Source organism: Gopherus evgoodei, chromosome 9 (genome assembly GCF_007399415.2).
Source record: "Gopherus evgoodei ecotype Sinaloan lineage chromosome 9, rGopEvg1_v1.p, whole genome shotgun sequence".
Lineage (NCBI taxonomy): Eukaryota > Metazoa > Chordata > Testudines > Testudinidae > Gopherus > Gopherus evgoodei.
In genome coordinates this window covers 50,965,247-50,986,933 of record NC_044330.1, presented here as the reverse complement: position 1 = coordinate 50,986,933, position 21,687 = coordinate 50,965,247, and the positions used below count along the sequence as shown (strand labels likewise).

The 21,687-nt window shown below is 41.4% G+C and overlaps 1 protein-coding gene across 4 annotated transcripts in view; it reads right to left on the bottom strand.

Moving 5' to 3' along the window:
- Nucleotides 1-21,687, bottom strand: part of VPS8 (VPS8 subunit of CORVET complex) — a 245,348-nt gene that overhangs the window by 202,958 nt on the left and 20,703 nt on the right. For 3 of the 4 annotated variants that reach the window (XM_030576520.1, XM_030576526.1, XM_030576525.1), the window contains exons 7-13: nt 17,626-17,631; nt 13,982-14,106; nt 10,142-10,228; nt 6,100-6,167; nt 4,933-5,086; nt 4,763-4,822; nt 3,802-3,909 (exon numbers count right to left, since the gene is read on the bottom strand). In XM_030576520.1, coding sequence (XP_030432380.1) covers nt 3,802-3,909; nt 4,763-4,822; nt 4,933-5,086; nt 6,100-6,167; nt 10,142-10,228; nt 13,982-14,106; nt 17,626-17,631 — 608 coding nt within the window. The remainder of the gene's footprint in view (nt 1-3,801; nt 3,910-4,762; nt 4,823-4,932; nt 5,087-6,099; nt 6,168-10,141; nt 10,229-13,981; nt 14,107-17,625; nt 17,632-21,687) is intronic. The other variant, XM_030576521.1, reaches the window with a different exon arrangement.

The following is a 21,687-nucleotide window of genomic DNA, read 5'->3' as shown; positions in this document are numbered from 1 at the left end:
GCACTCCTGCTGTCTTGAGCACAAGCTCCTCCTCAAACAGCTCTGACTGCTGCGCTCAAGCACAGCTCAGGGTCCAGGAACTATGCTGCCAATCTCTCCTCATGCTCTGCAGTCTCTCTGTCCTTCAACCTGGCCTGCCTCCTTCTCCCATTGGTTCGGAGTCGCCATTAATTATCAGCCTCCTCCTCGACGCTGTATGAGTATACACAATGCAAGACGCCTGACTGACTGTGGATGCCCCGCAGAGGCGGAAGGGCCTGCCAAGACAAAATGAAAGAATACATTATCTGAGTATGCCCAAAAAAATGTGACTTCCTCTGTAGCAAAAGTGGTTGTGGAATCTAAGAGATATAATTTGAGATTGTCTGAATCATTAGTTTTGTTATATTCTGGAGGAAAAAAAGTTCACAGATGCCCTTCAGATATTTGAGAGCTGTGCAGAGCAGAAAGCCATCAGACATTATCGTAAAGTCCAATTTACAAAATCAATTCATAAAATTTCCATACCACTGGCCTCTTACGGTTGCGGTCAGAAGGACACTTGCTGTGGTCTGCTACCTACGGCTTTAGAATCTGTTTAGGCAGTCCACTTTCTGGAAGACATAGCAAAGGGATCTTTTGTTCCAGACTACCAAGGGCAAGCCAGACGTGTCTGCTAAAAAGCTTTTCATGTGTATCAAATAAAAATCTATAAATGGAGGGGGCTAGTGGCCTATAAAGGAGGCCCTAAGAAGTATGCCCTGCTCTGAAATGACTACAGTAACTCCTCGCTTAACATTGTAATTATGTTCCTGAAAAATGCGACTTCAAGTGAAATGATGTTAAGTGAATCCAATTTCCCCATAAGAATTAATGTAAATGGGTGGGAGAGGGGTGTTAGGTTCCAGGGAAATTTTTCTCACCAAACAAAAAAATATATACATGGCGAAATTTTTTTTAATATATTATATACATACATACATACATATACACACACACACACACACACACACACGAAGTTTTAAACAAAATTTAATACTGGTACACAGCAATGATGATTGTGAAGCTTGGCTGAGGTGATGAAGTCAGAGGGTGGGATATTTCCCAGGGAATGCACTACTCCTAAATGATGAACTAGCAATTGGCTGAGCCCTCAAGGGTTAACACATTGTTGTTAATGTAGCCTTACACTCTACAAGGCAGCATGAACACAAGGAGGGGAGACAGCATGGCAGAAATACATAGACCATGTGGGAGAGAGAGATGCACCTTGCTCCTTTAAGTACACTGCCTTTTTAACTAGATCAGCAAGCTGAGACGGCAGCTGCTGCCAGGAAGCTCCCTCCTGAGCCCTGTCATGTGTCCGCCCTTCTCTATAGAAGATGGGGTAAGTGGAGTACAGGAGCGGGGGGGAAGGGGACACCCTGACATTAGCCCCCTTCTTCCTCCCACCACCCGCACAGCAAGCAGGAGGCTCCAGGGAGCAGCTCCAAGGCAGAGGGGGGAGGGACAGCTGAACTGGCAGCAACTGATAGCCTGCTGGGCAGCTGGGAAATGGGGAGCTGATGGGGGGCTTCCAGTCCACCCTGGTTCCAAGCCCCCACCAGCAAGCTCCAACGAGCTCTTCCTGCAAGCAGTAGACAAAGCAGACAGCTGCCAAATGACATAAGGGAGAATTGGGCAACTTTAAATGAGCATGTTCTCTAATTGATCAGCAAAAAACCAATGTTAACTGGGACAACTTTAAGTGAGGAGTTACTGTATTCATCTGTAGCTCCTGCTCCAGGAAGAGCTAGCAAACAGCAGCAAACAGGATTTGGTGAAAATTCATGGGGGGGATTAACAGGGTAGTGCTCTAGTGGCCAGATGAATGCAGGGAGCTTTCAGTGAGGCTGCAATACATGCAGTGAATTCAGTAAAGCTTGGACTTACAAATACTGCAGCCCACCATGGACTACACACACTCACACACACACCCTGGACAATTTGGACTCATGATACAGTATCCAAGAATTAAATACCTATCCCAGGAATATCCTGGACTCATAATAGGGCACCCATCACCTAAATTCCATCCCCTTCTGCATTCTGGATGTATAATATGGTACCCACGGACCAACCACACACACACACTACAGTTTATGATCTGAACTGGCAGTTCAGGATGGTCTGGTGTGACCAAGTTGTACAGTGGGGCATACTTTCAGGGAAGGCAATATAAGGCCCTTAATTTTAATGCCCCAACACAAGTTTGTAACCTACGAGTATCTAGTAAAAATTCCATCATAACTCCTTGTTTAACTTTTGTTTTCACTTCCCCGTATCCATTTTGAATTCCATGTTGTGGGGGTGACTGTGGGTTAGGCCATCATTGGTGTGCAGTCTCCTTAGCGGATACATGCTGCAACTCCTGCCTTGTAATAATCACTTCATTGGGTCATAAACCAGATATCCATCCCATGCATATATTAACAAACCTGGAGGCAGAAACTTACCAAGTTCCAGTGCTACTTCTGCCTCTTCTTCTGGTTCCACTGCCTGCTGCTCCTCCAGGGCATCCTCAAACATTTCCTCAGAGTATGGACCCAGGACATGCTGTAGCTGCTCCAGCTACAAAGGCTCCTCGGGGACAGGCATGTGCTAAACAAGTCACTTCCTGAGCTTGATCTGGTGGCAACTCTGGATCAGGGATCATAAAGGTGCCATCTCCACTTAGCGTATAATGTACCACTGTGTGCTCAGTGCTTGGCACAGTTCCCAGCACCTGGCTGAACTCCTCAAAGAGTCAGGTAGACAGGGAGTTCTCAGAGATGTGGTTATCATCCCTGACTTGGCAGTTATCAGTCTTGAGTTGCTTGATTCACACTCTGCACTGATCAGCTGTCTGGTGGACCACTAACGTCGCAAGCTTCTGTGCAATTTCCTGGTAAGACATGATCATTTCTGGTACTCTTGATGATGTTGAATGTCTTGTTTTCCTTGCACCAGCGATTAACCAGAATCTGGCTGCTTTCCCATGGTCAGCTAGCAGCACACTTGGTGTGGGGCTTAGTGCTCAACTACTTCTTGTTGCTGGCCATAACTAACACAAGAACTGGTTAAATGTGTTCTAAGTTCAACAGTCAGCACTGGAACAAATGGGTGCTTCCAGTTTCTGGGTATCCAATGGGTACTTAAGTGATAGAGAATCAATAAATACTGGCCCAGGACATCGTGAGAGCATTGGCAGACTCTCCAGACATAAGTCTGGGAGCCCAGGTTACAGCTGTGTCCACACAGCAAAAAGACAGGACTTGGCCCAAGTCCCACCACCCTGGCAGGACCTACAGCTCAGATCCTGAGGGCTTAAGTGATTCAAAAGTCAGAAATATTTGTGTGTGGATGGTAGGAGGGTTTGGGCTCAAACATGAGTCTAAGCCCAGGTTTACAATGCAATGCAGTCATACCTTTAGAACCAATCCAGCTCCTACTAACTTCATTGAGATTGGACAGGGCTCCAAATCAGGACAACTCAATAAAAATTGCTAAGCTGAGGAGAAGGTTCAGCATGTATCTAGAGAACATTATTCAACTCTGTTATGTTAAACTACAAAAACATTTGATCAAGCCATCTTAGACTTGGGGAACATTTATACAATGGCATTGTCTCAGTGTTCCCAAGCCACAAAAAAAAACACACCACACAACACGTCTCTCAATTCAAAAGTGAACAGCAGTGATTCACATCATAGGATTACATCACCATTGATCCAGAGTAAATTAAATTTCCATTCTAGAGGGGATTATCTAGAAAACAATAAGTAACAAGCAATTCAGACTTACCAAAAGAAAATGAACAACATCTCCTCGACAGAAGGCAAGCATGGGATTCACAGAGTTCTGTACTGCAACAAAATGCCATGCCAACAGCGGGACACTAGAGGGATCCATCTAAAGAGAGAGAGACAGAACAGCCTCTTTAATACTGTGTACACAGAATTAGGTTGACACTCACTCTGACTTCATTGTGATATAAAAACATGTCAGATGGAACTCTTGATACCAGTGGTCTCTGACTGCTCCAGCACTTGAGAATCCATTCAGAAAGTCAGGAAAAGCAAACTTTTGGCACCAAAAAGATTGTAATTTCTCTGCAACATTGTCCAGAGAAGCATGGCATTCTCATGAACTGTGTACAAATTACTAGTAAAATTACGTTAAAAAAAGGAGTTAAGATGGAGAGTACATAGTAATTTATGGTAAAGTATGTTACAGGCAAGTTGTATTTATTCCAAAACTAAGAATTACATGATTGAGATCCAAACATGTTAAGGTATGAAAATGCACAGTTAGGGCACTAATTCTGCCCTATAGTGACACCTTGTAATAACCACAGGATTATGATTAAGATATTTCATTGCCTGTTGTCTCATTAAACTGATTTTAAAGAAGATTTATTAGAGTTCTTCCCCCCTATGGTGTCACCTACAGGTCATAATCAGCTTTATGTCCCATGCCATGGGAGCCACTACCTCAGGGAGGCATGACCAAGGAATTCCTATACCTCCTCTATCCCTGCTTGCAGGAGCCACCAATACAAGTTATTCCATCTGAGGCAGAATTTAGGGCAGCCCTCATAAACGCTGCCTCCTCTCAGTCCCTGTCCTGGTATGAATCAGGTCCATAGTCTCCTCTGCCATAACGCCCTCATTCGGAGTTTATGGCACAAAGATTTAAGAATGAACTTCACCATAAGAGTGGTCTGTAACCTTAATCCAAAAAGAAGCTATTTGTTCTTACTCACACGACCATAGGGAAAAGTCATCCACACCTTCAAAGATGGTTTCAAGCCAATGACGAGAATCTTTAGCCCAAAAAAAAGTTACAACAATAATGAAAGTCTATATTTTAGAATATTTTTCAATATCTTTCATTTTAATTTAGCACAGATAGATTATGTGACAGGCAGAATACCTTAGTTAGGGAAGCCATTGCTAGTAGTGAGTACTGGGTGATAGGATGATCTCTCAATTCAGTCTTTGCATGCAAGGGCTCAATACAGCAAACTTCTCCCTTGGAACCACTGAACAGACATCGAGACTCACATGTTCTCACACCCATAACTCTCCTGAAAACAGAACAATCAACTTGATGAATACCTGGCCAGTGCCAAGAATGGGCCTGCCCAAGACTTAAAAAAAAAAAATCCAAAACGATCTCAAGGCTGGTCTACACTACGAAATTAGGTAAATTCAGATGATTACTTTAAAAAAAAAATTCTTTTCACAATGCCTGGTAAGAGTTACGGATACTGCTTTTATGGCATTTCAAGGAGTATTAGGAGATAGAGACAGGATGAGTCATTAGGATTCTGCTTTAAAAAGCATTTTAGCAGCTCCTGGCCCATTACCAGAAGCTACCACTACCCCACCCATGGTAACTTGTCAGGCCCTAATCCCATACTTCTGTCTCTGCCCACAGCTGCTGTGAGGTCCACTATTACACAAGTTATACACAAAGGAAGAAAGCTGCTGAGAACTACCTTGCAGCTACTGCCAATGAAAGAGTTAGGAGAACTAGGTCTGAAGATTAAGAGTTGCACTGCAGGGGGTGGGGAGGGCAACTTTGGGGCAACTGCCAAGAGTCCCTAAGGGAATGGTATTTCCCCCACAGCTGCAGTCAACTGTCTGCTCTAGTTCCCATATCACATCCATCCAAATGTATCCAACTTTAATCAAAAGGCGTATTTTACTGCAATTGTAAGGCCAAATCTTAGATCCAACATATTGTCCAAGGTAGGGAGGAACCTGTTGAACTGTGCTACATTAGGAAAATACTCTCTCCCTGTGATTTCCAAATGTGGTCTTCCACACACACCTGTGTTGTGGGTGGGGAAGTCTTTAGTCAAAGAGATACATTGCTTAATGATCTAGGCAGAAAAGATTCCATGCTACTTCTGTTGTAGGGTATGAAATAAAACTTTGTGCTATTATTTTATTAAGGTCCTGATCTATGAGTTTCTCACTATTTGGAAGATACCCTATTTGTTCAAAGGCTTTTTTTAGCTCTAAAAACTTTGATTTACAAAATTAAGACTTCTCTCTACTGTCACGTTCCCACAAAACTTAGTTATTCTCTTACTTAAATGACAGCTCAAACACGGAGCCTCCACTGTCGTTGCAAATTGCAAGTGTTGGGTCATCTGTAAACTGAACAGAGAATTAGATTATACCTTTTCTGTCTCAATTTCAAATCTAAAAAAGTCAAAGCTTTCAGCAGAAAAACCCCACTCCTGGGATTTTTTTTTAAAAGGGTGGCAAGTATGTTAATACTGTTAATGAAACAGAAAAGCCACATTTAGCACATTATTCTTTGTGTTTACATATTCATACTGGAAAAAACCCTACAGTGAGATCTTTAACTTGCAGTCTAAACAAAGTTATTTGCCATAAGATACAAACATTTAGCAGTTACAGTATTAGAATTTATTATGGCATTTGCAGTATTTTTATTCCAAGTATAAAAATACCATGGTAAAGTCAAATACTGTGCTACTGCAAGTGTCACCTCTGTAATGGCACTAATTGTGAAGCTAACTCTTCCTAAATAGATTTAGTAATCAAAAGGAGACCACAAGCTCTAAGCTCTCTTGCTTATCCCACAGTTTTATAATGTTAAGTAGGTGAATGTTGATTGAATTATTTACCCATTCATATATTGCTTTAAACAGGTCCAAAGCAAGTAACCAAGATTTCCCCCCTACACACACATTTACTGCAGAAATCAAACTTTCTACATTACCACAAATAAAGATTTATTTAAAGAGAAAGACAACAATTTCATAGGACCAACTCAGTGTAAGATGAACACCTGAGGGGGAAAGAAGGAAATATGGTTAAAGTGTTCTAGCTTTATCCTATGCTCTTATCACAAAGAAGTCTTGATGAGAACTGTGATGGAAGAGTCCAACTGAGATTTGCCTTCATAAGACACCACCCTTCAGGACATATGTATTTTCTTATGGAACTAAAGTTTAAAGTTGTAAGTAGAATAATACAAAAAGATCCAAAGCTGTGAGTCAGCATGGCATGGCTGATACTACATTTGGCACAAAATGGGGAAAATAAATCCCATCAGTAAATACACAGTGAATCTGTGCGCCACCATTTTATTATAAACAATAGAGGGGTCCCCGGTTAATTTAATCCCCATGGTGATAAAGTTGTAAATTTAAATACTTTAAGACAGAGAAAATACTAAGCTGGCCATTGCCCAGGACTGTAAATCACAAGAGATAACCTGGTTTCAAGTATCATGTCTCAGTCAAAGTTGTAATATTTCTTTTCGCCGTGGACAGAAGACTGTTCTCAGGTGTGAGCAAAAAGTGCCAGATGGCGTAATGGATCTTCCAACACCATTGTGTCTCATAGTCATTGGAGAGTCAGAAAGTTAAGGAAGTCTCCTCCCTTTACCAGGAGCCTTGCTATTCACCCCCACTTGATTTTCTTAAATGAGTGAAGGTGAGGTTGAAATCTGCTTTAGCCTGGGAGAGAAGAGACTCTCTTCCCTTTAGTTTGATCCTATACTTTTTCAAGCTGATTTTCCAATTGCTCCTATCACTCTCTCAGGTACTGTTTTAAGCGTATCTGGAGAAAACCTTCTTCCTAGTTTTCAAGCTTGTCTCCTTTGCGAGCCTTCTCCAGAGAGGAACCAGCCATGGAGGACAAGGGATACAACTTGCAATATCTGCTGAAAAACGTATTCTGGTTTTATCTTGTGCAACAGAGTGGAGAATTGGGCCCCAAATATTTTCAGACAAGCTGCGCTAAGACTAAAGGAGTGGAAACGGAGGAGGAGACGGGCTCTGTGCACCAGCTTGCATTGCAAATACTGCTGTGTACATTAAACAATCTTCACCTCTGAATGGATGAGATGGCACCTGCCCCACTCTGCTTAATCCATAATAATTATATTGCAGCTTCTTTCACAACTGAGCAAAACTGGCTACTCTTCGCCTCGCCTCACCTCACCTCCCTCTCCCCTCGTTCAGGATTATCAGGAGGGAGAAATCCCTCAGGGAGGAAATGTGGCCTTTTCGTGGGGACAGAGCCATGACAAAGAATGGAAGGAGAGGATTCCCCAAGATGGCAGTCCTCTTTGCTGTGTGATAAGGAAAGTCAGGCAGAAGGAGAGATTGTTTACCTTGTAAAGAAAATGGAATTCTTAGAGATGTCTGCCCCTGCCCTCCCATCAGCAACCCAGTGCTGCCATGACAGTACTTTAAGGATGGTCCTTTGCCACAGCAGCACTTGGAGGATCCTTGCTGCCCCAACCTCCCCTCCCCCATCGGCAGTAATGGATTATAACAGGAGTAGTTTTGTTAACATTGGAGAGAGTTCCAATTAATATCAAAAGGGTACCATTAGGTTTCAGGACTATAAGACTGTACCTCTTTCTGTTGTCAGTGGATGGATCAACTACTGTTTGTTTAATTAACTAATTTTTCTTTTGAATAAAGTTTGGGTTTATCACTCATAAGAACGGCCATAGTGGGTCAGCCAATGGTCCATCTAGCCCAGTATCCTGTCTTCCGACAGTAACCAATGCCAGGTGCTCAAAGTGTCACCTAGTGGTCCTCTACTAAATAAGTTTTCTGTAATCAATCTAGGGACTTGACTCTGAAAACTAAGTTGGGTTTTATTGCACCCTTATCCTTAATTTAGTATTAATTGGGAACATTTCAACACAACAATTACAAAGGGCTACAGTGATGACTGTGGTAGAACATCTGAGGTGCATATTTGAGTGATTAGAACCCCAAATTTATTTAAATCTGCTTGGTGAGAACTGGTAAAGAAGGAAGTTCTTAGACAGCAAATTGACTTTTCACTTCAATCAAAAAGCTTGTAAAATTCAGTACACAGCCACAATCATTTGGCACAAACTGGATTTGTTTAGCAAACAGCTCAGCTTTCTTATCAGTCCTTACTTTCCTCTGCTGGGCACAGCGAGAAAGAGAATCTTAGGGTATGTCTACACTACAAAATTAGGTCAATTTAATAAAGTTTATTTTTTAGAAATCGGTTTGATACAGCTGATTGTGTGTATCCCCACTAAACAGATTAAGTCAGCAGTGTGCATCCACAGTACCGAGGCTAGCACTGACTTTCGGAGCATAGCACTGTGGTAGCTATCCCACAATACCTGCAATCTCCACCGCCCATTGGAATTCTGGGTTGAGCTCCCAATGCCTGATGGAGCAAAGATATTGTTGCGGGTGGTTCTGGGTAGGTCGTCATGCCCCCATCCCTCCCTCAGTGAAAGCAATAGCAAAAAATAGTTTCTCGCCTTTTTTCCTGGGTTACCCATGCAGATGACATACCATGGCAAGCTTGGAGCCCGCTCAACTCACTGTCACCGTATGTCTCCTGGTGCTGCTGGCAGATGTGGTACTGCAGTACTACACAGCAGCATCCCCTTGCCTTGCCTTGCCGATGGCAGACGGTACAATATGACTGCTAGCCATCATCGTCCCGTGGGTGCTCCTGGCCAACCTCTGTTAGGTTGGCTGGGGGCATCTGGGCAGACATGGGTGCTCCTGGCTGGCCTCGGTGAGATCAGTCAAGGGCACCTGGACAAAAATGGCAATGACTCCAGGCCATTCTCTTCTTTAAATTAAGCTAATCTGGTGTTCTTACACGATGAATCCGATAAACCAAAGTTTCTCTCTTGGTCAGTTGCAAAACAAACCAAAGAACTTTTGGAGTCTCATTAGGATCCATCACTTCAAATTTGGGAGGAAATTCTACCTCTGTCCCAGATCTAACCTATCAATTATGAGGCTACTAGACCCTTATCTAAAGATTTTGGAGGGAATGGGGCAAAGTTTTAAGAGAAACTCAGCTGCAATCTTAACAATGGAGTAGATGTCACTTTGTAATTTCTGCTTTTCATCTTCAAAAAAAAACTCAAAGAAAAAAGAATATCTGCATCAATTTTACAGAGCTCTAAATAAAATGGTATTAGCTCTTATATAATGCTTTTCATCAGTAGATCTCAAAATGCTTTAAAAGGTAATCTCCTTTGTAAAGCTACTTTGTCTTGGTGCAGGTACATCTCAGATAGTCTATTACCACTGGAATTAATAGGGAACTATATAATAAGACTATTGAATGCTTATTACCTTGATATGTAAAATTGCTGTTCCTGGAGGATGAGCATCTGTTATCGATCTTAAAAGTTTCCCACTAGCCAGATCCCACATGGTAATCTGCAAACAAAGTTCATTTTCTTCAGTACAAGTTTTCATTATCAGGTGTGCAAACTGAAACAAGTTATTCTCCATGACTCCCTGAGCATCAATAATTTAACAAGTTTCTCAGTTCCCAAGAAATTTATAATCTTAGATTTTCATCTGATGACCTATTTCTAAATTTGATTTGATGCACACTATCTTGCTTGTCCATGCGCAGCCTGAAAAAAAATAAAATAAAAACTAATCCACAGAAGCTCTTCATTTCCAGCAAAACCTACCTCTCATCACCTTATATGATATTAAATGAATGGACCATTACAATACAGTCTTTAAATACCTACAATATACCATTTTTCAAATAGTGCAACAGTCCATACAATTTCTTCTACAACATTAGAGATCTATGTGTAACATCTATTACTGATCCCTACTCTGGACAGGTCAGACCTGTTGACCATAAGTCATTCTATTCTCTTCAGATTCTTATACCATGCCCATCACCAGGATATCTGATCACTCTCCAGCACTGCAAGTGACATGTTAGCATCTGACCTTCCCCCCCCCCCCAATCTCATCTCTGTCCACTCAAGGAAACTGCATGTTAATTTAAATTTTATTTCTGCATGGTGTGTTGTATTTTATTTGCAAGGTAAAGTCAAAAAAGTGTGGTGAGGTTTAGATTCTGTGGAATCATGTTCCACAGTCTTGGGCTGGTTACAGGTAACTAAAGACTGCTTTGTAAAGAAAGCATGCACACAAGAGGGAAGAATCAAGGTTGAGTATACGCCAATAAAACTTCCATGTACCCCAACTTCTGAGTGCTTTACTACATGGTCTTAATGTAAATTTTATTGTTGTTATTTTAGAGATTCCATGACCTGAACCTGTTTAGCTAGAGGGTCAACAGAGCATTGGCTTTTCCACACTTAAAGCAAGAGCTCTCCTCAGACTTGTCTCGCTGACTCATTTAAACCTTTATGCATTGGGTGCACAAAGTTTTCAGCAGCACAAACAAAAAGGCACCCTATGGAATCCCATGCATATCCTAGAATATCACAAGGATGCAGCAATGCTCCAGTGTGCATGTCTCATAAGCTTACCTCCTCTGACTGTACGTAAAAAAAAGTTAAATATTTAAAAATTGAACACCAACTGAGATGCAAAGTGCTATTTTCATAGATTCATAACAGCCTAATTAAAACCAGTTTCCATCAAACTCTCAAAAGGTATTGCATACCTTTGCTAACTACCTCCCTGCTATGTTTCAATTTTCTATCTTTAGCTATTGTGACGACATTTTTTTTTAATGATGTTTTTTTAAAAAATTGAGACATTTTCCCCTTGTTCTCTAATTGAACAGCTTACACTCAAACTTTACCCAAAAAAAAAAATATATATATATATATATATTTTTTTTTTTCCAGTAGTGATCAGACTGAGAAACTTTCAGCATGAAAAGATCAAAATTTTATGGAGCCTGAGCAACTGAAATCATGGTCTGAAATAGGTAAAGCTCAGGCAACTAACTAGATTTCTCTGTCACTCTAGCTATAACGCTGCTATAGAACTTCATCATTAATACATCTAAGATTTCTAGCACATCTAGAAGGCTAAAATTCTGATTATTTTTATATAGTAACTTTTAAAAGTACATAAAAGTGTATTTGCAAGTTAAGAGTTTAAAAATACTAAAAGCTTGGTGATTTGTGTGCTGAGATCAACAAAAGGCTTAGTTCCATATTGTTACCCTCAGTTTTGCACAAGCCTTATAGATCAGAAAGATGAGAGGGGCACATAGGAGGTAATGTTCAAGTTTCCCCACTTCACAGTATTATACAAAAATTCACAAGAACATGACTTTGTGGGGAAAAAAAAAAGTGTTCAAGCATCTTCCTAGCATGGAAGAAACTTGTCTCCAATTTTAACTTACTGAAATTGGCTTGAAAAGCAGGCATCACAGTGTGTACAGGAACAAATATTCAAGGAATGTATTTACTTTACAACACCCCCAGTTAACATCCATCACCCTGCTTCCTCCCTTCCTCTCCCTCTCACAACCCAAGGAGAGAATAATGATGAAATGAAATTAAAAAAATAAGATGACAGAGTAAGGACACTATTACAGGAGGCAGTTATTTTTCATTGCTATGAAAGAAGAGTGAAAAGTATCTCGTCAAAAAGAAGGAGCAAAAGGAGAAGAAGATAAACAAAGAAAAGATATGCACATGTAGGTTATGGAAAAGGTTGCAGAGACTCTTGATCTTAAGTTTCATATCAGAATATTTTATCTCCTTGAGACACAAGGTGGGTGACAATTTCTTTATTGGACCAACTTCTGTTGGTGAGAGAGATGAGCTTTCTCTTGTCTCTCTCACCAACAAAAGTTGGTCTAATAAAAGATATTACTTCACCCATCTTCTCTCCCCAACATCCTGGAAACGACATGGCTACAACAACAACATAGCATACAACATTTTATCTTCTTGGAATTTTGATTTTATAACTATATATAATATATTTGTCCAGGGCTTCCTTTCTTTAGGACTAGAGATGGATCCAAACTGCAACACTAAAATCAGAGCCCTCTTTCCCCAAAGTTTGACACACTTGGACCTACAGGAACTCCTCACTTAATGTTGTAGTTATGTTCCTGAAAAATGCGACTTTAAGCAAAACGATGTTAAGCGAATCCAATTTCCCCATGAGAATTAATGCAAATGAGGGGGTTAGGTTCCAGGGAAATTTTTTTTCCACATTACAGTATAAGTTTAAAAACAAACAATTTAATACTGGTACACAGTGATGATGATAGTGAAGCCTGGTTGAGGTGGAAGAGTCAGTGGATGGGCTATTTCCCGGGAAATGCCCTACGGCTAAACGAACTAGCATTTGACTGAGCCCTCAAAGTTTAACTCTCACAACACTCTACAAGGCAACAGGAAAGGAGGGAGAGCAGATAGAGACACTCTGTGTGCAAGAGAAAAAATTTGCATTTCTCCTTTAAGTAGCTGACCCTGGGCTTAAGTACACAGCCTTGTTAATTAAATAAGCTTGCTGAGACCTGAGATGGCAGCTACTGCCTAGAAGCTCCCTCCCTCCATCGTGTGTCCCACCCACTCTATGGAAGATGGGCTAAGCAGGGTGCAGGAGCAGGGGGAGACAACCTGACATTACCCCCTTTTCCCGCCCTCCCCCCGTACTGCAAGCAGGAGTCTCTGGGAGCAGCTCCAAGGCAGAGGGCAGGAGCCGCACAAGGCAGTGGGGGGAGGGACAGCAGCTGCACAGGGAACTTAAGGGGGCTGCTGGTCCACCTTGGTTCCAACCACCTACCTGCGAGCTGCAACAGGCTGCTCCCAAACCACATTAGAAGGGAGCATTTCACAACTTTAAACGAGCATGTTCCCTAATTGATCAGCAACTTATCAAAACAACGTTACCCGGGACGACTTTAAGTGAGGAGTTCCTGTACTGCTTCATTATAATGCATCAAACCATACCTCTGAAAGTAGGGGAAAGATTCAGATGTGAGCTACTCAAATCAATCCTACCTCTTAAAATAATTCAGGATTAAGTGGAGTATATAATTCCTAGAGAACACTCAGATCAAACAGGAAAGGCTTAAACCCAAATCAGCTAGCTCCCTAGGAAGAGATGTTGGTAGACAAGCATGCTGCACTATGAGAAACTGTTATCCTTCAAACAACAATCATTCCCTAACTGCCTTATTCCTATTCCCCAACATTTTTACTCCTATTAAATGTCAATTACCTGTCCTTTTGCAAAGCCACACAATAGTCTTGAACAGTCATTGTTGATACTGAGAGCCGAGATAGCCCCATACTGGGCCCCAACAGCAGTGCTGCCCAGACAAAGCCGAAGAGCCTGGTTTGGATCTAAACAAGAAGAAATATAGTAAGAACGATAAAATAAAAGGTATAACCATTAAAAATGAAGGACTCAGTCCTGCAAATACTTATGCACATGCTTCACTTTGAGTACAAGTACTGCTCACATGCTTAAAGTTAATCACACATATAAGAATTTAAAAGCAGGGTCTAAGCCAGAAAAGAGAAGGAAAAAACCAACTTGATATTTGCTTGACTTAGTAGACTACTTTAATAAGAACACAGTATTTGGGTTTGTTTTTTTAAACTACATCAGTAGAAAAACAATTTTGATGATTTTTTGAAATACAGGCAAATATTTAATATCCTTTAAATTATTATTTCGTGGTTGCTGTTGGAGCTGATTTTTTTTTTTAAATAAACTACTTTTACTTTTTACTAACAGGTGGGGGAAGACGTGAAAATAAAGGAACTTGTGTCCTGCCTCCTTGAGCAATGGCATCCTTCCCAGCACAGACTGCTCTTACCAGACAGGAGGATTCTAGTGAGGAGGTCAGACAGCTTTCTTTACCTGAAATTTCTGGACACCATTTAACAAGGAAGTTAATAAATCCCAACCTGAAACAATACATTAATCTGAAAACATTCGCCACATGTTCAAACTGAAGTACAATTCTTCCTGAAGTGGAAATCTGAAAGATGAAAGTTGTTCTCTTCCTATCAGCTCAAACCACAACCAGTTCCTTCCTACTTTAATTTTACTTACAACCTGCCAGTTAGGAGGAAAATTGCAGCCTCCGTAATGTTTTTTTAAACTTGTTTTATAAAGTTGTCTCGTGTCTTCTTTGACATTAATATTAGAGCCTCCCAAAAAGTTAACCAAAAAAACCTTTACTATATGGAAGCTGTGTTTTCTCGCTGACAAGAGAAACTGATGCAACAGGTCAGATTAGATGATCATGATAGTCTCTTGTGACGTTAAAGTCTGAGTCTATAAAAGAACATTTTTATTACCAATCCTGTTCATTCTGAATTTTACTCACACTGGATTGCCCCTTTAACAAATCAATTTTGTAAGTAATATTAGTATGGTATTTTCAACTGTATCATTCAACAATGCATCACCAACTGAAGTCTTCCACAAGCAGCCCTTTTCCAATCTAGCTATAAAATGTCTTGCCTCATTAGCGAGCTTTACATCATTAATTTAGAACTATGCTGAATTACATCTGAATATTATTTTTAGCCCCACAGTGCAAGCGTCCTCCTGATGTCCAAGGCGTGCAATTTACTTCCCTCTTCCGATTTATGAGGCTTCGTAAAGACCAGTAATTGTGTGTCTTGGTCCATACAAAATTGTGAAACTACCTTGGACAGGGAAGTTGGATGCAGCCATGGCTGGACCTTGTAGAACACCGTCTAGGGTGACTCTGAAGAAAGCATCCTGATCTCAGAGACCCTATAGGCGGATATTATTGAAATCAGGAAAGACTTTCCAGGAGAGAAGGAGAAGGGAGCAGGAAGCTAGAGGCTTGAAGAGAGGACCTATGAGCTGTGACAGCATGAGATTCAGGTCCAGTGAGGGACGGGATCTCTAACGTGTGGGTACAGATGCTCCAGACCTTTCTAAAACTGGACCATCACATGATGAGCAAAGACAGACCTGCCCTGGAGTGGAGGGTGGAAGACCAAAATAGTTGCCAAGTGGACTTTGATCAATGACAAGGACAACCCTTGGAGTCTGAGATGCAGAAGATAGCAGGCCTCGCTGCAGGCCACCCTGGACACAACCAGCATATCCTAGACCAAGGCCCAGCACGTGAACTGCTTCCACTTGGCCAAGTAGGTTGCTCTGGTGGAGGGCCTTCTGCTACCCAACAAGACCTGTTGGACCCAGGCTGAGCATTCCTGTTCTTACGCATTTAGCCATGCAGAAGCCACACTGTCAAGTGCAGCGCCACCAGGTTCGGATGCAGAAGACTGCCATGGTTCTGGGATAGCAGGTCTGGCCAGAAAGTTAACTGCAGCAGGGCAGCTATGGAAAGGTCTGTCAGCATGCCAAAGCAGTGCTGCCGAGGTCAAGCTGAGGCTATCAGAATCACCTTCACCTTGTCCTGTTTGATCTTCATGAGGAACTTGTGGATTAGCTGCAACAGTGGGAAGGGGACATCAGAGCCCCGACCATGGGAGCAGAAAGCCGCCCAACAGGGAGCCCCTTCCCAATCCCCAGAACGAACAGAACACGTGGCATTTCCTGTTCTGATGGGAAGCGAACAGGTCCACCTGGGGAGTCCCCCACCTCTGGAAGAACACATTGACTGCCTCCTGGTGGAGCGACCACTCGTAGTGAGTCGAGAAGGTCCTGCTGATGCGATCTGCTAATACATTCCTGGCCCCAAGCAGATGCACAGCTACCAGATGGATGGCATGCCGCACACAGAAGTCCCAAAAGGTGGAGAGCTTCATGGTAAAGTGCCGACAACCTGGCTTCACCCTACCTGTTGATATAATACATTGCTGTGGTATTGTCTGCCAGGTCGTGCACCACCTTGCTCTTCAAGTGGGGCAGGAAAGCCTGTCAGGCCAGGCTTTGAGCTCCCTGACGTTTATGTGGAGAGACAGATTGTCCAGCAGCCCTGTGTGCTGAGCTCACCCAGGTAGGCTCCCCAGACCAAGGCATCAGAAACCAGGGTCAGCACCAGGGATTGAGCCACGAAAGGAACTCCCTCCACCACCAATCTGAGGATGATCGGATGTGAACCAGCATCCTGACTATCCAGTCTAGATTGTGTCTTACTAATTAACTACTGTAAACAAACTATTTACAAGGCCTTAAGGCTCAAAGACCAAAGTAGAACAATCACTAGCCACTGCGAGATAAGGGAAAGTCACTCCAACTCACCACCATAGGCAGTAAAAAGGAACTGAGAGGGAATAGGGCCAGCAGCAACGCATGAGCGTGGCACTCAAGAGGGCACCACAGCCGACCCTACAGATACTGGTAAGGCAAAAATCTCTGACTGTCTGCTCACGTGGGTACATGCACAGCTAGAATGGAATCGACATGAGCAAGCACTTTAAGAACTGTTCACAGGGGAAGAAACACTAAACCCCCCAGAAGCGAAGGGCTTATGGAGCTGCTATCCCATGACAGAAGGAGGAACCAGTTTGGCCGATAAAATGCCATCACTATCTGCTTGCAGGGGGAATCAGGCCTAGACCTCGACTTCGTAGAAGTACTCTGTTTTGCCTGGCAAGAGGTGGCCTGCACTGAAGAGCCACAAACAGCACATATGCTTGTCTTCACTTCTACTGCTCTTGGAGGACAGAGCCATGAAAAAACAACAACAAAAAGAGAGAGTCAGACCCTCAAAAATAAGATTGCTAATACAGTAGGCAATAAGCTGCAATAGCCAGCAAGAGAGAGCCCTACCTCCTTTACTGCCCAGCTCACAGACCCTGAACTGCAATATATGGTAACCTGGCCTTTCAGCATTCAAAACAGCACTGTAAAGCAGGAGACAAGCCATTCATGCAAAGTACATGCATGATACAATATTACTATACCTTTTCCTTTTCAGTCCATGGGGAAAGGGTCAAGAAAGAGAAAAGTCAGAGAGAAATCAGTACAACAGAAGAAAGTGAAGATAGCACTACAGACATACTATCAAGTAAGCTAAAAAAAGCACTAGAGCCTCCAAATTCTGCTGGTAGAGCTTGTTTTGTTGTTAATTCGCAATGTTTTGTTTATTTAAAAATGGGAGAATGGGACAGGAGGAAGGGAGAAGGGTGGTTGGTAATTATACTACAGCAGAAAAAAATTTAATACATAGAATTACTACAGAAGTGTGTATGCCAGACTTTGCTCTATTCACCCTGACTTCATGATAATCAGAGAGAAAGTATAATGGAAAAAGCACTAATTTAAGAGAACATATGTAATTTTCATCTTGTGACCATGTATTATGGAACACAGTAAATGACAGGAAGGATTTTTTTTAATCCACAAATTTCTGAAAGTTTGTTTAAAGTCCCCAGGTAGGATTTTCCCTACATGATTTAGGAGTATCAGCACCACTGACTTTCACTGGGACTTGTCCTCCTAAGTCTGTTAGGTAATTGTGAAAATCCCATTCCCTTCCCCCATGGTAAGGAGCCATACAGAAGCAAGAGTAAAAATACACAGATATGTCTGTCACTGAATTTTGCTAGTGAGCTCATAATAAATGCAACCCCCTACACACCCACACTATTTTCTGTATGGTTATGTATTCACTGCAGAGCTAACTGGGACATCCTAAACCCCCTCCATGCCACATACAAAACCTTCTCACCAAAATTTGGTGGTGCTTTAAATCCAGACTAGCAGATTATCTGGGGTGAGTTTTTTTGTTTTGTTTTGTTTTGACACCAAGCTACTCAAAGACTTCAGTAAGAGTCCGGCAGGAAGTTGCCTCTTATTTACATAAGCAGCCCCTTGGATTATTTATTTCTCGAAATCACATTTATTATGGTAGTGCCTACAGGCCAGACCAGAATAAGGTCTCATTGTGCTAGGCACTGCACAAACACAGTACAGGGAATGAGCACACAGCTGGGAGTCAGGATTCACAAATTCTATTCTGAACTCTCTCTCTGACTAATCTTACAACTTCACAAATACTTAAGTTAGGCCTCTTACCACCTCTCTGACATGGGTATGTATCAATGATCCATCTACAGATGGCGTATGAAACATAAGTAAGTAACTAGACTAAGATCACACACAAGAAACCTGTGGCAGAGCTGACATTAGGCCCCAATCTCCTGTCTGCTAGTGCCTAATCCGCTCACCATGCTGCTTAGACAAATTAACTCCTTTCAGCCTCAGACATGTAGTCTAATATTCATATAAATCTATTGTTTGAATACATTCAGTTTTCAAGAGATGTTGCAGAAACAGAAGAGTTTAAAGAAAAGCAACAACCATCAAAGGCACAAAAAAAAAAAAAAGATCAGTCACATGAGGAGAAACGAAGATGTGAACTGTTTACAGGAAACAAATAAGAGGGAACTGACAGTATAAAGAAAAATACTCTGTAGAGAGTATAGAGAAAAAAGAGACACAGGCCTTTATTTACCGACACATAATGGAACAAGGAGTCACTCAATGACATTAAGGGCAAATTTAAAAACAGATTAAAAATATTTTTACTTTTAAACACAATGCAAAATTAGCCTGTGCAACTCACTTCTACACGATAGAGGACAAGAGCTTTGCACCCTTCAAAAGAGATTGGATATATAACAATTAGAACTTCCGCAGTTACATTACAAAGGATGAACATGTATAAAGGCTATAAAAAACAAACAAAATGCACAAAAAAAACTTCATGCCTCAGGGTGCAACTCAACCACTGACAGGAGTTAGGAAGAAACTTCCTCCCATGGACAGATTTTTCTACTGTGACATTTCTTGTACTGGCCTCTGAATACAGTTGGAAACTGGCCACCTGACTATACACAGACCTGGTCTAGATCATGCAAGGCAATGCCCATATTTCTATAAAGGTGGACTTGAAAAATCCCTCCTCAGTAGTCTCCTTCAGTTTCTCCTTCCTTTATAAGCTGATTTGACAGTCCTAAGGTAAGAGCTATTGTTTTCTGCTAAGTAGTTTTGAAAGCTGTTATCTAAAAGAGAAGTGTATAGTAAATATTTCTGTTCTGCATTCAGAACAAAGCTGATGACATATCCATATATATATGATGAAATGCCCTCTTTAATATGATCTTTAGTAGATTCTATTTTCCAGTAGTAACTAAACATTTTTAAAAGTTAGTAAGTGTGAATTATCTGTACTCAAGAATTTTAAGTGAGTTGGCTGATGAGTGCTCCAGACCAATAACGTTAATTTTTATTAAATTAAAAGAAGTCAAGGTTGTGCCAATATTTATAAAGGGAAAACAGGATGAGTCCTATAATTACAGGCCAATAAGCCAGACCCTGATCATGGGCAAAATACTGGAAAGGCTGATACATGATACAAGAATAATCACTGATGCAGAACACTTGATAAGCTGGACACAGTTAAACATACTTTTCAGTGTCACTACTTTCTAGGATGCAATCCCTCTTGCTGTAAGTCTGATCAACATTCTCTTACATGTATGACTTTGCATTTAGCTGTATTGAAAAGAACTTGGGGTCATTAACAACCGCACATGAACTCCCAGTGTGATCACATGCCCCAAAAGGGCCAACATATGTGGATATATTGTGACAGTTTGAACCCCCATACTCACTCTTTTAACAAAACTATAATGGATTTTGTGTAAAGTATGCTTTGTGAGGTATCATTAGAAGATACATTTTGCCAGGACAATAATGATCAGCAAATTGAGTGTGGCTACACTGTATGTAAAATTGTAAGATTCTACTGTAGAATGTTACTAAGACATATTCTAAAGCTGGGGAAACAGCCAGAAAGCAGTTTCTCAGAAACAAAAAGGCATACTGATGCCTCAGCCAGGTGTCAATGAAAACAAATAGACTATTACCTGGTTAAGCGGTCATTCTTTGGAAGGAAAAAAGGAGAGGAGTGAGAAATTTACATCTTGGCAACGAACAGTTAAAGGTTCCCCTCTCCACAGACTGGCTGTCTCCTGAACCTCAGCTGGAGATAATTTTCAAAGGAAAAGAGCTATAGAACAGGAGAGCAGAAGCCCAAAAATCTTTCTCCTTTCATCACTACTCATGGCATCAATACCACCTGAAGGACAAGGAAATTGACACTGAACTGGGAGAGAGAGCCTGACTGAAAGGATTTCAGCCAGAAAGACTGCTAAAGCATATGGTGAGATAAACATTTACTTTGAATTAATTTAGCTTGTTATTAGATTGTTTTACCTTTTATTTACTTTGTAACCAATTCTGACTTTTATGCCTTATGTGAAATCACTTAAAATCTATCTTTCCGTAATTAATAAACTTGTTTTATTGTTTTATCTAAACCAGTGTGTGTTTGGATTGAAGTGGCTGGGGAACTTCATTTTAGATAAGGTTTGTGCATATTATTTTCTGTTAATGAAATGACAGACTTTATATGAGCTCGTATTGTCCAGGAGAGTACTGGGCAGTAAAAGATGCACATTTCTTTGGATGGTCTGGGACTGGGAGTTTACTTGTGTTATACACAGTGTAATTCATGGCTAAAGCACTCATAGTATAACAGAGTGATTTACATCTTTCCGAAATTTGTGTCAGAAAAACTGGTGCAGACTGAATCTCGTCAGGACATCTCATGGGAGATGTGGACAAACCCTCTATATGGAAAATGAGGCAAACACTTGTATGCAAGTGTGGTTCCCAGGCACAAACAATGGAGCACATCATATCTGAGTGTCCCCTTCGCTCCTTAGCCGGGAGCCTGAAGGACATTCACCAGCTCACTGATGCAGCAATGTGCTGGCTATCAAACTTAGATATACATTTGTAATTATTGCTACCTACCCAAGCCATACAAAAGATGATGATGATGATTTACATGCCGGAGGCTATATGTGGACAGTCCAGGAGTGGTTGCTCTCAGAGTGAAGCAGTGTAGAAGGTACCCCAAGTTGGAGAATTGAGGGGACACAGTTGTCCATCTG